Here is a 13,006-nt window from a genome sequence, read left to right as displayed (position 1 = left end):
AGAGAGAGAGACCTCTGTGGATAATTCGGCTCCAGATAAAAACCTCCTGAATAACGAAAACTGAAGGAATTCTAGCTGGGAGGAGTTTTAGCTGGTTGCAATCTGCAATTCACTGCTAGACGCCGCTAAATCCCACTGAATTTTACACAAATATCGGATATTTTAAGGTGGATAAAATACATTTTGTTGCTGACTCTCACCCACAGCAGTACATTATTTATTTATTTCGGATCCCTGCATGCTCCTCCAAACATTTCAGACTGCCATCCACTGTGGGTAAAACACTGACTGGACAAAAAGCCAGAACAACCCCACGACAAAAAATCAGGACTGTCCCCTTAACAACATACATGTTCATGCAAATGTCCAGTCTGAGAATCAAAAACACCAAAACTGCAGTTTTTTTCCACGACAGACACTGTACAGCCTCTCTGCATCATCAAACAGCCTTTGACCAAAAAACTAGAGGAATCATCACATTTTCAAAACTCTCTTTCATTATTTATCATCGGTTTGAAGCCCTCTTTACCGAGCCGAAGATGTATTTTCACGCAGCCATCGTGGAGCAATATGATTTTATCTTGTGTTAATGTGACAATCTTATTGGTCTGAGTGAAGATGTGAATTTGAGAGTTGATCGGTATCGGTTGTACGACTCTCCCTCATGAAACTTGTGCAAAATATTCTTTGTAGATGGATTTTTACCCTGAAGGTCAAAAGTTTCTAAATGTCTTTAAATTTTTGTAATATAAATTGAAAATGTGCTTCAAAATTTTACCTTTCGAGGACACCGTTAAGGGGTTTGAGCTGCGAATTGGAAAACGTTTCGAATATGCCTTATTGTTAATTCAGTGGACCTTCAAAGGAAATTGAATCTGCAAAGAAAAGATAATTAATGTGATGTTTTAAAAATCTGGTGTTCTGAAATGTGAAAGTAACCCGTCCCTTAAAAAAGAAAGAAAAAAAACTTCTAGAGGTTTGGGGCTAAATCAAACAGGCCTTTTCATTTCTTTGAATTGCGTTGTCATTTTTTATATGCGAAATTGTCTTTTGTTGGAACAAACAAAAGGAGTAATAATATGCAGTAATTTAGTGTTGAAATCCTCTGCAGTAGTTCGGGTGGACACACATCGGAAGATTCACAAAAGACTTGTTTAATATTTTGGGAAACACAATTTAATAGCACTTTTATGTCTGTGTGCTAAATACAAAGCGAGCTGCTTCTTAGCTTAGCATAAAGCCGGGACACGGAGGAAACGAACAGACCAGCACCTCTAAAGATCACGAATTAAAACATTTAAATAACTACATGTACAACAGCACAATGTGGTGTTAGAGGGATTTTCCACAGAAAATGCAACCCCTTCTGTCGCTGTTTAAACTTTTTAAAAATATGCTAGGCAAGAATGTCCAAATAATATATATTTATAATTATCACAATTCTCTATGTTTTAAAAATGTACAGAATTGTTATTATTTTAAGCACTTTTTAGGGTCATTTCATTTTTACTTTTTTTTTTATTTTTCAGGTATTTTGCAAATTTTTGAGTCATTTCTCGATTTGCTTATTGCCTCTGTTTTTGAAACACATTAGGCCGATTTGCTTAGGCCTCAAAGGTTTGTGTTACAGATTAAAGAAAGGTAATACAACGCGTTAACCCTTTGAAACCCGAGCAAACTGGCTTGATTTATTTCAAAAAGCTGGGAAAAAGGCAACGAGCAACTTAAGAGGAAATCATGCAGAAATTAACAAGAAATTAGTAAAAAAAAAAAAACAAAAAAAAAAAGAAATTAGTTTTAAAAAAGGAAACAAAGCAAACCATTAAACAAATAAAAATGGGAAAAATAAGAAAAATACATGGAAATGCCCTGAATAAATGGTTTAAAAAATTCTGTAAAAATAATTCTAATGATAATTATACACAATTCTTTTTTAAAGCTTTTATTTTATTTTTTTAAAATCTGCTGATTTCATGCAATTTGCGATTTGTGCAAAGTTGCACATTGACTTTTTTAAAGAAATCAAACAAATTTGCTCACAAAGGTTTAAATTCTTTTGAAAGGCGTGTGAATGCAGCACAAGAAAAGTGAAGTTGATCCAAGTTTCAAAAGACTGAATGGTAAGCTGTTTTACCCAAACTTATGCTAAACTAATTGCTAAACTAATCTATTTATTAGCAGAAATATTACCATTACATCAAACATCAGACATAAAAATGATATCAGTCTTTGTAATTACTACTGATTAAGTGATTACACATTTCCCCCCCTAATTGTCTGTTCCTGTAACGGTAAATCTTCAGGTGTGTCTCCACTCTCAGAGGTTTCGCTGTAATGCAGTAAAGATGTCAGAGTGTCTTTCAAACACAGGATTGCACTCCTTGTCAACTTCTTAAAGGGGAATTCCACCAAAAAAATGTTTATTTTTTAAAGTATTTCCCGACGTTTGCTCATATTTCTCCTCTTTAAAAGACACTTAAAATGAGAGAAAAATAAATTCCCAAATTGATGGAATCCCCTTCTATGAAGCAGCCTCATGTGCCATTGTTATCGTTGCATTATGTCTGCAGTGTCAAACACTGACCGTTAGAAATGTGCTTAGTTTTGTCAACATTTTAGGACAAAGGGATCACATCTGCATGTTGAGCCATTTTGGTATTTATTTGTAAATGTGTTTTGTTTTTTTTTTTAAATTTATTTATCTATTATTTATTTTTATGACTGAACTGTGAAACCAGGGGAGCTCATAACTCTACACTAATTCAACTTCAGATACAAAACATTTGACTGACAGATTGTTCTGATGCCAAAATCAAGAGGCCTTAATTCAGCAAAACTAAGATTGTAAAAAAAAAGAAAAAAAAAAGTCATTCCTGACAAAAAAATCCAACTAAAGACTCCTTTGACCTGAAAGTCACGAGTGATTCATATATGAAATGTTACGAAAAACCGCTTTTGTACTCATTTTTACAGACTATTTATTAAACTGTGATTTTGTAAGAAATAAAAAAAACAAATAATGAATGTGGTCCTCTTTTTTTTTTTTTTTTTAAATGTTTTCCACAAAACAAGTCACACAAGATGAATACAAACAAGACTTTTATTTTTTTTAATCGTTCACAATTTAGGAAAACAAAACAGCTTTGGGGCTTACATCCAGGAAATAAAGACAAAGCAGATGCATTGTAAATAAATTCATCACGCTTGAAAGAATTAATCTGCCTCGCAAACAGAGAGGGGATTTAGTTTTAAGGTTTCTAAATCACATTAAGAGTTGGCACCTTTTCTTCACTGTGCAGTTTGGATTCTGTAAAACGACGTCGTGGTAAACGGAAACAAGGTCACGTCCGGATGCTGAAAGTCTCCGGTCAGGTTTGGGGATTAAGAGGCACATTAAAACATGAGCCAGAAGATGTCCCAACCTTCAGGAGGACGAGCAGCAGCACGTCAACATCAGGAGTCTAAATGAGCAACTAAACGAGCCAACTTTGCCGCGTTAGCAGTCGACTCCCCCTGCGAAAACGGAGGTGGAGCACATTCAGGCAGCCCGAGATCATCTTTTCAAAGACTGATTTCAAGATGCTTTTAGGAAACTTTCATCTATTGACTTAAAACAGACAACAGAGTGAAAACACAATCAGGGTGGAGCGCTAATTCACTGCATGATAAAATAGAACCTCTCTGCAAACCGTTTATTCGCCGACAGCTGCAAACCTGCAGAGGGGAGACGGGGTGTCGATTAAATTTAGGGGGAAATTAAGAGCAGGCTGCAGCTTCTTTTTAAAAATCAGTTCTTAAATTTCAATATTCTTAACTTTTTTTCATAAATAATTATACATTTTTCATGATTAAAAAAAGTGTCCATATGCAATCACATGATGTTAGTGTTTTTCAGATTCAGTGCTGGGTTTTCTTTCCACTCGTGGAGTCTCTGTTTCTGTTCATTTACATCGTTCACGAAGCAGGCGGTAGCAGCATCTCACTGGCACTCCGACGTCCAAAGTCCACCTCGAGTTTGTTCGCTCACGCACTCATCGTGGGAACTTGCTGGTATCATTTCGGTCTCGGGCTGGTTGTGTAGTTCGGTCATCCACTTGCTATAAAAGTGTTTTGGCGTGTGAAATTCAAAGAACGGTTGTGGAAAGTTTCAAATCCCTCCGGCGCGTTAACCGTCAGATGAGAAGATTCAGGTTGTTGTGGTCGGTAGCTGCTCGTCAGTTGAGTTTGATGGGCAGGTCCTCTCCGTATTTGCGGAGGAACTTGCTGTGGTTGTGGTCGACGGACCAGAGGGGAGGGAGGTGGCGAGGCTGCATGGTGGTGAGGAAGTGCTGCCTCCAGCGGCGCTCCAGGTCCATCAGGCCCCGCAGGCCCTGCTCGGCACAGGCTCGCACCACCTTCAGACCGTGAGGCACGTACGCCTCGTTGAAAATCCTTCAGAGGAGAGAGGAGCAGTCAGAGGGCGGGCGCACACTCACCGCCTAGAAATCAATCTGAAGCGGCGCTTTAACGACTGCATGCAACGCCACAGATGACGATTTGAGCTCGAGCGATCACCTGGCTGGGCGGATTTTCTTATCCGCCATCAGCTTATCGTAAATAAGTTACAAGAAACTGCGGCAAAGAAATGTAAAACTGGGTTTGGTGGAGAAAACCAAATATCAATATTTTTGCCCAAACACCTAAATATCGTTACTGCAGGGTCGAGTACTGGTGCTTTCACTACATAATTACATGAGAGTTTTGGTAATCATCACTAATTCTTCCCTGCAGGATTTCATGGGCTGTTTTTGTGATTGATGCAACCTGAAATATCTGATCTCACTGCAGCTTCTCTAAAAAAACAGCAGCTCATTTTGCAATGTTTAGAGTTTTGTTGCAATTAAATTGAGGGAGTATATGAAAATTTGATTGACTTTAAATTGTTGCATCACTTTACATCAATGTTGCTTTTCAAACCAGAACAAACCAGGTAACACTTACAATATTATGAACCAAAAACTAATATGAAATGTCATCTCATATCATATTATCAATGTAACATCTACATTTTGCCCGGCCCGGTAAACCCGGTAATTTTTAAAAGGTTTAATTTGAAGCATTTACATAAAAAAATAACACTGACAAATTAATCAGTCAGATGTTAAACTCAAAATATTGATATTTTCATAAATAAATAAAATAATACAGAATCAGACAGTTAAACTGAACTTAGTGAATCAGAGAGATACTCCTGATTCAAACTTCAGTTCATTAACCAGAGTAATGAGGAAAAATAAACCACAAATGTGAGCGCACAAACAACCCCATAAAAGTAAATGATCGGCAAACTTTTATTGACACGAGTGATTCGTTTTGATTCGTCGCTGATGTTTGACCTGTATTTATTACCAGTTTTATCATCTGTCTGACATTAAGGATTTCATACACCAGTGGTATATTTATTAATTAACTTGATTAATTCTTTTTATCTGTTCATGAGTCTCATGACGCACGGAGCTAAAAATGTTGCTGAAGCCAAAAATGATAAAATACTCATCTTATATTTTTTTGGGTATGTGGTCACTTGAGGCTCATTTTCATTAGTATAAATATTCGATCTTGCAGTTAGCAGCACCGTCGACAGAGCGTTTAAAATTTTTGGTCCATACATTCGCTTTCATTTATCCTGCAGAGCTGGAGATGTTATTCACAATAAAGATACTTCATTTTGGGATGATTTTCTTTTGGTAGTCTCAAACTGAACTCCCAGTTTTATCTCGAGTGTTTCTCGTTGCTGCTTCTAGTGTTAAAAGTCAGTTTGTTTGAGGTGAGAAAATATTTGTTTCAAACTCGAATAACCTCAGAAATGTAACAAACCAAAAATAACTTTTTTTTGTTAGTTTTAAGTGTAAATCTTTGATCTCACAGCGTGGACAGAAGCTCACCTCGTCTCCAGTCCGGCGGCCTCCTGCACCACCTCGTCCGTCAGCTCCTGCTCCTCGTTCATGTCCAGGAAGCTCTTGATCAAAGCCTGCAGCTCCTCTCGCCGCTGCTCCGGCAGCTCTTCTCTGGCGGTGTGCAGAGCGCGAGCTGCTGAGCGCACCCGCCGTCGGTCCGAGTCCTCCAGCAGGCGAACCCCCTCCTCGCAGCCCTGAGGGGCGGAGAACTCTTCAGCCAGACGCTGCTTCAGGAAGCTGTCGTGCACGTTGGAGGCGGCGTGGCAGCTGGTGCAGAGCAGCAGGATGTCGTGGGAGTTGTGGTCCTTCATCTCGGTGGGAAAATGCCGTCTGTACTCGTGTGGCACAATGTTTTTCCTGCTGGACCAAAGAAAAATGTGAATTCATCTGATCTGCCATGTAATTAAGATCATAAGCAAAGATGAGTCTGAGAATAACAATTAAATATCTCATTTGTAGGGGCGTACGGTGGCTCAGCGGACAGAGCGGGCGCCCCATGTACAGAGGTTGTGTCCTCCTGTAGTAATAATAATAATAATAATAAATAATAATAATAATAATAATAATAATAAATAAAAAAATTTAAAAGCTAAAAAAATATTTAAAATAAAAATATGTTTTTCTGTAGGATATATTACATATAATTATACATGATGATTTTCCATTGATTTTTTTTTTTTTTTTAAAAACAATTTCGGATCATTTTTTTGGTCATCTTTTGCAGTTTGCGAGACATTTCATGCCAACTTGCTTATTTCATTTTCCACTGTGTTTTTTTGGAAAAAAAACAAAAAACAATCAGTTCATGTTTCAAAGGTTTAAATACTTTTGCGAGATGTCTGAATGCAGCACAAGAAAACTGATGCTGATCCAGGTTTCAAAGGGTTAAGGGAAGAGAGAACAACTTCAATTTCACATTAATTGAAACCGAGATGTAAAGTAAAACATGTCGAACCTGATGTAGGAATCTGCTTTGCCGCAGACCACACACAGATTCTCCTTCGCTGTGAGATAGTAGTCCTGCTGGGAGTCGGGACGTCCCGACGGCTCAAACAGCAGCCTCACGACAAAAGGATCTTCACTCTGGAGCACTGAGTCACAAACGGAGATCGTGTCAATCACATGTTCAGGAGACATAAATGCAGAAAACAGAGTAACGTACTCTTAACTGAATGAAAGAGGGAGATATTTTAAAAAAGTCGATTTACAGACATTGTGTTTTAGTGTTTAAATGTTGGGAGTTAATCTGGTGTACCTCCTATTCCTTTATCTAGGTACCATTTGGCTTTCTTCTTGTCACAGGTGCACAGAGGCTGGCCATCAGGAGCATGGAGGAAGCAGTTATCATAGAGGGGAGACTTTCTGTAAAAAACACAAATACAGAGGGGTTGCTCAACAAAAAGTTTCAGTCTCTACAGCCCAATTTCATTTTTTTCTACAAGTTCATTTTGGATTTAAAAAAAAAGGATAGAGGAGATGACAGTGGCATCTAGCATGTTAAAACCACCTTTCTGCAGCCCTAAAATCACATCCTGCAGAGCTGGAGCTTTTTACAGACAAGAAGAAATATACCTTTATTCATTTTTAGCCATTTGGCAATTCGTCTTTTTGGCTTCGTGCGGTCTGTCCTCACCTGGCAGAGTAGCCCACACCCAGCGGCTTCCGCTTGTTGTTCTTTCGAGGGTCTGGGACTTGCTGATCTCCAGACTCCGGGCTTTCATTACTGGGCGTCTTCCGCGTCTTCCGTCTCCTCTCTCCATCACAGGCTCTGTCGTCTCCGTCTCCTCGGCCCCTGAAGGGCACGTCCACCAGGCCCTGGCAGCGGGAGGCCAACTCGGAGTAAGAGCTCCCGCTGGAAGATGCGAGTCCGGCTTCAGAGCGGAGGCCGAGGAGATGGAGGAAGAGAGCGATGGAAACTTGGGCGTCTCTAGCGGCGTAAGTCATCTGGAACGAACAGATGAGAAAAGTTTAGGAGGAAAACAGAACAGGATCAAAGCGCGAGCTGCTGCTAGAAACATGAAACTCTCACAGATAATGTCTCGATCCTCTAGGTTTATCAAATATGGAATAATTTTAATTTTTTCTGTTTCTTTTGCAGACAGCTCTAAATGAAGTATTGTTTTTTAGCAAAGAAAATGAAATTTAAATTTTGTAAATCAGTGGGTTTCTCTATAGCCATGTTGTGGTTGTTCCTGATTAAATTAAAGTATCTTACTCTTTAAAAAAAGGTCCATCTCTGTATGGATCCTTCAATAATCTTGTTACACTAAAATAACAAATTGAGCCTTTCAGTGGCAAAAACAAACACTTTTAGTGGACGTACTCTGTCAGTATGAACATACGCAGAGTGGTTACATTATAGCCAAAATGTTGGTCCTATTAGTAATTTAAACACAAATACATAACTCTTTAACTCCGTATTTTTAGGTTTATTTGACGAGCAGAAAGCCACAAAATAACTCTCCCACACGGTGGCAAAGGGTTTGTTTTCCTCCTCTGTGTAAAAGGATCTGACTTTTTATGGACGTTCCAATAAATACAAACTGTGTCTATAGCTGCCGAATGTGTCCGAAATTGAATTCATCCTTGATGCAAACTGTATTTTCAGTTTTCTCAACATTATCTTCTTATCATCTGCAGGATCCAGCTGCCGTTTGTAGCTTCTGTATCAGGATTTTAAGTTTTGTGATTGGACGTTTCTTTGCCAAAAGGCACCTTTGCAGTTTTTGTTTATTTCTCACATTATGTGTTGGAGGACACAACCTGGTAACCTTTGACTTTTTATGAGAAAAAATAAATGATAAAGCATTTGTTCATCTTTTGTACGAATAGTTTCATGTGGATCCAAGCTGTGTAAATACTCCAACTGCCAGACATTTCTAGAAGCAGGGACATCCAAAACAGCTGCCCTCACATGACATTTCTTAATCTTCTATATCTTAAATAGCTGATTTATTCACTGAGGCAGATTTGACAAATAGGAGAAAATGTGAGGCTTGCTGTATTACAATGAATCACCACCTGCTGCAGCGTCAGTTGATCTGCCTCCCAGTCACTGCAGCGCAGCTCCAGAGATTTATCTAGAGACACATTCAACAGATCCTCTGCCAGAGACTTCAGGCTGAGGCCATTATTCACTGGCGCTTGCCTAAAAAATGGAGACAGAATTTAAGAGGATCATCACAATGTGACAAACACAAAAGAGGAAAAAGACTTCGATAAGAGACAAACAAACCGTACCTTTGTCTTAAGGCCAGGTAGCGCAGGTCAACTGTACACGTCAGCGACAGACCGTAGTCACGCGTCAGGCGCTTTCCGTCTTCATAGCAACCGACGCCAACCTTCAAAATGTGCGGGTCTCGGAGGACTTCCATTAAGCTGAGAGGGAACGGCTGCTGGCCGCTGCGAAACGCCAGCAGCCTCACCAAGACACACAGACCTGAGTATGTGGCCATCTGCAGCAGGGACACCGCAGAGGTCCGGCCCTTCACGGACACCTGCAACAGGAAGCAGCAGCCAGTCAGACAAAACACGAGCTCTGTGAGCTGCTGGAGGATGTTTACAGAAAAACTCCACCCCTCTGATACAGATCGTCATGTTCAATGTTAACTGCATTTGAGTAGTTGTTTGCTTTTGCACCAGGCAGTGCGATTTAGCTTTCTGGACTATCTGGACCATCGACCTTCAACAGACAGCCAAATTATTTTTGTTCCTATCGTCCATGAAATGTCAAAAACAAAAGATTTGAAAAATGGAGTTCACAATTCTACAAATCCAAACAAATTTATCAGACCTCAGTTCAAATACTAAAGATATTCATTCATGTAACTGGTCAACAGGAGAAGCAACTGATCACATTTGAGAGGCTAAAATGGTTAATGGATTATCAAAATAGTTGCCATTTAATTTTCTGTCAATCACCTAATGCATAAATGGCTATTATTTTAGCTCTACTTGAAAAGGTTTTATTTTGACTGAACTAACTATTTTAAACCTACAGATATTTTATTAATACTAACAAATGATGGAAAAAAGAAGCAAATATTTAACATTTTAACATGCTTTAAAAACCGGGGTGGGGGAAAAAAATCTGCTTATCACAATATTTCGTCTGTCAATACTGTACAGATGCAGAAGTATCTTTTTTTTATTATAGAAATTATTAATGTTGCAAATACAAATTCAACTGTAGGTAGCTGACCAGAATTCTAAAATCAATAGTTTTTTTTAGTCCATTAGATATTTTTTATAAGTGATATTAGTGAGAAACTTTATTTTTAAATCTTTATCTTATTGAATAGAACGGATGTTGATTTTTTTCCCCTCTGGGAACATAACTTAAAGTTGAAAAAGAGATACTGCAATGTCTGTCACAAAACATTTAAAAATGCAATAATATTATATCCAGAGTATTGTGATAATGTCATAACGTGGAGCCTCTAGTGATTCCCGACCCTTTTAAAAAAAATAAAAGAAACTGCATATAAATTTTCTGTGAATAGACTGACTGTATGAGCTCTACCTATTTAAGTTAAATGAGAATATTTGTGTGATTTTGTGTCGTCTGTATGAGGACAGCTGCCTACACAAATAAGCAAAAAAACCCAAATAAACAAGCAATTAATCATTCAGGGTGGATTTTTCCTCTTCATATGTAAAAACATGCAAAAGGTATTTCTTACGCCTTTAATCTTTACCCATTCACAGTCGAGCCCCAGCACGGGGAGGACCGACAGCTCCTTTTGCATCAGCGGCCACAGCTGCTGCCACTCCTCGTCAGAGCTCACCATCACTGGTTTCACGCCCAGTAGCTGTTCAGAAGACGGTATCGGTAAAGGAAGGAGCTGCTGTGAGGTCTGACACTCCACAGCCTTAAACTCCTTCACCACAACCCGTGGCGGTTCGACGAAATGACACTCCTCAGCTGTGACATCCTTTTCCACAGGACGGGCAGCCTCCACAGGATCAGCCGCCTTCTGGACGAAAGGCAGCCTCTTCCTTTTTGTTCGGTAAACTCGCCATACGAGCAGCCCTCCTAAAGTCGCCCCCAGTACTGTTGTTATGACAGCGGTCAAAGGCCCTCGATGAGACATGATGACGTGTAGTGATCCTCAGCTGGCTGAAAAGTGCAAACCTACAGCCAAAAACACATCCTAGACCAGGTCAACGGTCAGACCTGCATGCCCTAAATAGCCTAATCAAGTTTGGTTATAAAAAGTTGATTTTTTTTTTACCTTTTCTGTGTCAGTGGGATCCCATGTAAACCTGACTCTGCTTCTGTGATCTGGAAAGGCACCGCATCTCCCTGAACAAAAAACCCCACAAATCCTTCATTCGTAAACAAAATCAAATCACGTTTTGTTGTCACATATGCAGTCATACACAGTACAAAGTAGAAAGAAATTCTTGGAGACGTAGCTCTTAGGCTTGGGTAATATTAAGATTTCATGGTATACTGAGTATTTACAAATTGAATTTTCAATACTGTCAAAAACAAAGATGATGCTTTTTCTATTAAACTGATACAGAGATGTTTACTGAGCACCATAAAGACAGTATTACCAGCATAGTACACAAGAGAGATGGAAAAAAAGAGATTAGTTGATATAGACGTTTTTTGTTTTTTTTTTAACGAAGGAAAAATGTCCAGTGTCCAGAAATGTCCAGAAATATATTCCCAAGTGTATATTTTGAATGACTTTACAAAAACAATATAATTTTTAAGCTTTTTTGTCAAACTGTTTTTGTGCAAACTGCAAGGTAATTTGCTTTTTCACTTTACAAAAATTTCTTGCTAACTTTTGGGTAATTTCTTCTTTTGTTGCTTATTACCTTCTTCCCATTTGATTTTAAAGGGTTTATATATAATTACATAATATGGTTGATAGTAGGGTTAATATATATATAGCATATGTAGGTATGCATATACATTATGTCTTATATATCTTTCGCTTTCTAATGCCCTAATGTTTAATTCTATGTATAAATATTTTTATTCTTTATTTTATCTTCTTTGCACCGTGGGCATGGAGAGAAACGTTATTTTCAATTCCTGTATGTCTAACATACATGTCAGAATTAACAGTAACGCTGACTTTGAAATAAATATATTAAATTCTATTTTTCCTCTTCTTTGTTGAGCAATACTTTTGTGTGACAGGAATTAAAAGCCTGACCCAAATATAAGCGTGTTGACTTGAATGATTTAACCGAAATAGAGCCCGGGTTATTGATTCAAGTTTCACGGTAGGTCACAGAATTTAACGGGTCACAGAATTGAGCGTAACACCAGGTCACAGGTCAAGTTGTGGCACGTTAGCTACTTCAAAAGGTGGTTTGTTACTACAACGCCATCTATGTTATGCTAATGTCAAAGCAGATTAAAGACACCAGTGCCACTTAAACTGAGTACTAAGCTGCTGCATGACTAGTTGTAGAGTTTATACCAATTCATGTAAAATACCGGTGCAGCAGCGAGCTCCTGCTGTCAGTTCATCGTTATTAAAGTGAACGTTTCACGGCTAGCTAACGTTAGCAACTTCTGCTAGCCGTTGACCGTTAGCTGTGGGACAACAGCGTCAAAAAGACGACCTACTACCCTTTTTTATCATATGTGTAAATTATATTTTAAGGCAAAACTAACGAACATCTGTTTCTGATATTGTTTTGGTTCGTTTTTCTCGTTAATACAAAGTTAAACCAGCTTTAGCCTGTTAGCCACCGTGGCTAGCCGGTTAAACTGCTAGCCTGTTAACTCTGCGTTTTGTCTTTACGCCGAATTGGATGCAAACTAAGTAGCAGCAGAGCAGTGCTTTTGTGTAGTAAAATATAAAGTTTGGTGCTTACCTTTACGTTTTTAACCAACACAACATCACTTTCACACACATGTACTCCTGCTTGTCTGTACTGAACTGACCCATGTCTTCCGGGCTGTATTTATAGGCTGCTGCACCGGGAAGAGGCTCCGCAGCCAGCGCCGCCTGCCGGAGGGACGGAACAACAACAGAGAAGAGCAAAACAAAAGACAAACTTCCGTCATGTTTTGTTTTTATTTATTATTACTAAAAAGT

The 13,006-nt window shown here is 38.8% G+C and overlaps 1 protein-coding gene across 5 annotated transcripts; it reads right to left on the bottom strand.

Annotated features, from left to right (window-relative positions):
- Window positions 1-3,116: 3,116 nt before the first annotated feature.
- On the bottom strand, window positions 3,117-12,863 carry exd2 (exonuclease 3'-5' domain containing 2). 5 transcript variants are annotated; one of them, XM_042501152.1, is made up of 10 exons: window positions 12,783-12,863; window positions 11,171-11,241; window positions 10,619-11,089; window positions 9,177-9,433; window positions 8,958-9,084; window positions 7,570-7,880; window positions 7,192-7,298; window positions 6,892-7,027; window positions 5,925-6,296; window positions 3,117-4,431 (listed from the first exon to the last, which is right to left on the bottom strand). In XM_042501152.1, exons 3-10 carry the CDS (start codon window positions 11,027-11,029, stop codon window positions 4,215-4,217), a joined length of 1,938 nt encoding a protein of 645 aa, XP_042357086.1. In that variant the 5' UTR covers window positions 11,030-11,089; window positions 11,171-11,241; window positions 12,783-12,863; the 3' UTR covers window positions 3,117-4,214. The 5 variants fall into 5 exon arrangements, with proteins under 5 accessions (XP_042357086.1, XP_042357088.1, XP_042357089.1 ...); XM_042501154.1 differs by having other exon boundaries at window positions 5,925-6,293; XM_042501155.1 differs by having other exon boundaries at window positions 10,634-11,089.
- Window positions 12,864-13,006: the final 143 nt, after the last annotated feature.

This window comes from Plectropomus leopardus, chromosome 14 (assembly GCF_008729295.1).
Source record: "Plectropomus leopardus isolate mb chromosome 14, YSFRI_Pleo_2.0, whole genome shotgun sequence".
NCBI lineage: Eukaryota > Metazoa > Chordata > Actinopteri > Perciformes > Serranidae > Plectropomus > Plectropomus leopardus.
This window is presented reverse-complemented; position numbering and strand designations above follow the sequence as displayed.

Excerpts from the sequence above, each read along its gene's own strand:
- exd2 (XM_042501152.1), bottom strand. The coding sequence starts at position 11,029 with ATGTCTCATCGAGGGCCTTTGACCGCTGTCATAACAACAGTACTGGGG. Across the intron at positions 7,028-7,191 it reads CCTAGATAAAGGAATAGGAG|TGCTCCAGAGTGAAGATCCT; the intron begins GTACACCAGATT and ends TTTGTGACTCAG. Across the intron at positions 6,297-6,891 it reads AAAGCAGATTCCTACATCAG|CAGGAAAAACATTGTGCCAC; the intron begins GTTCGACATGTT and ends TCTTTGGTCCAG.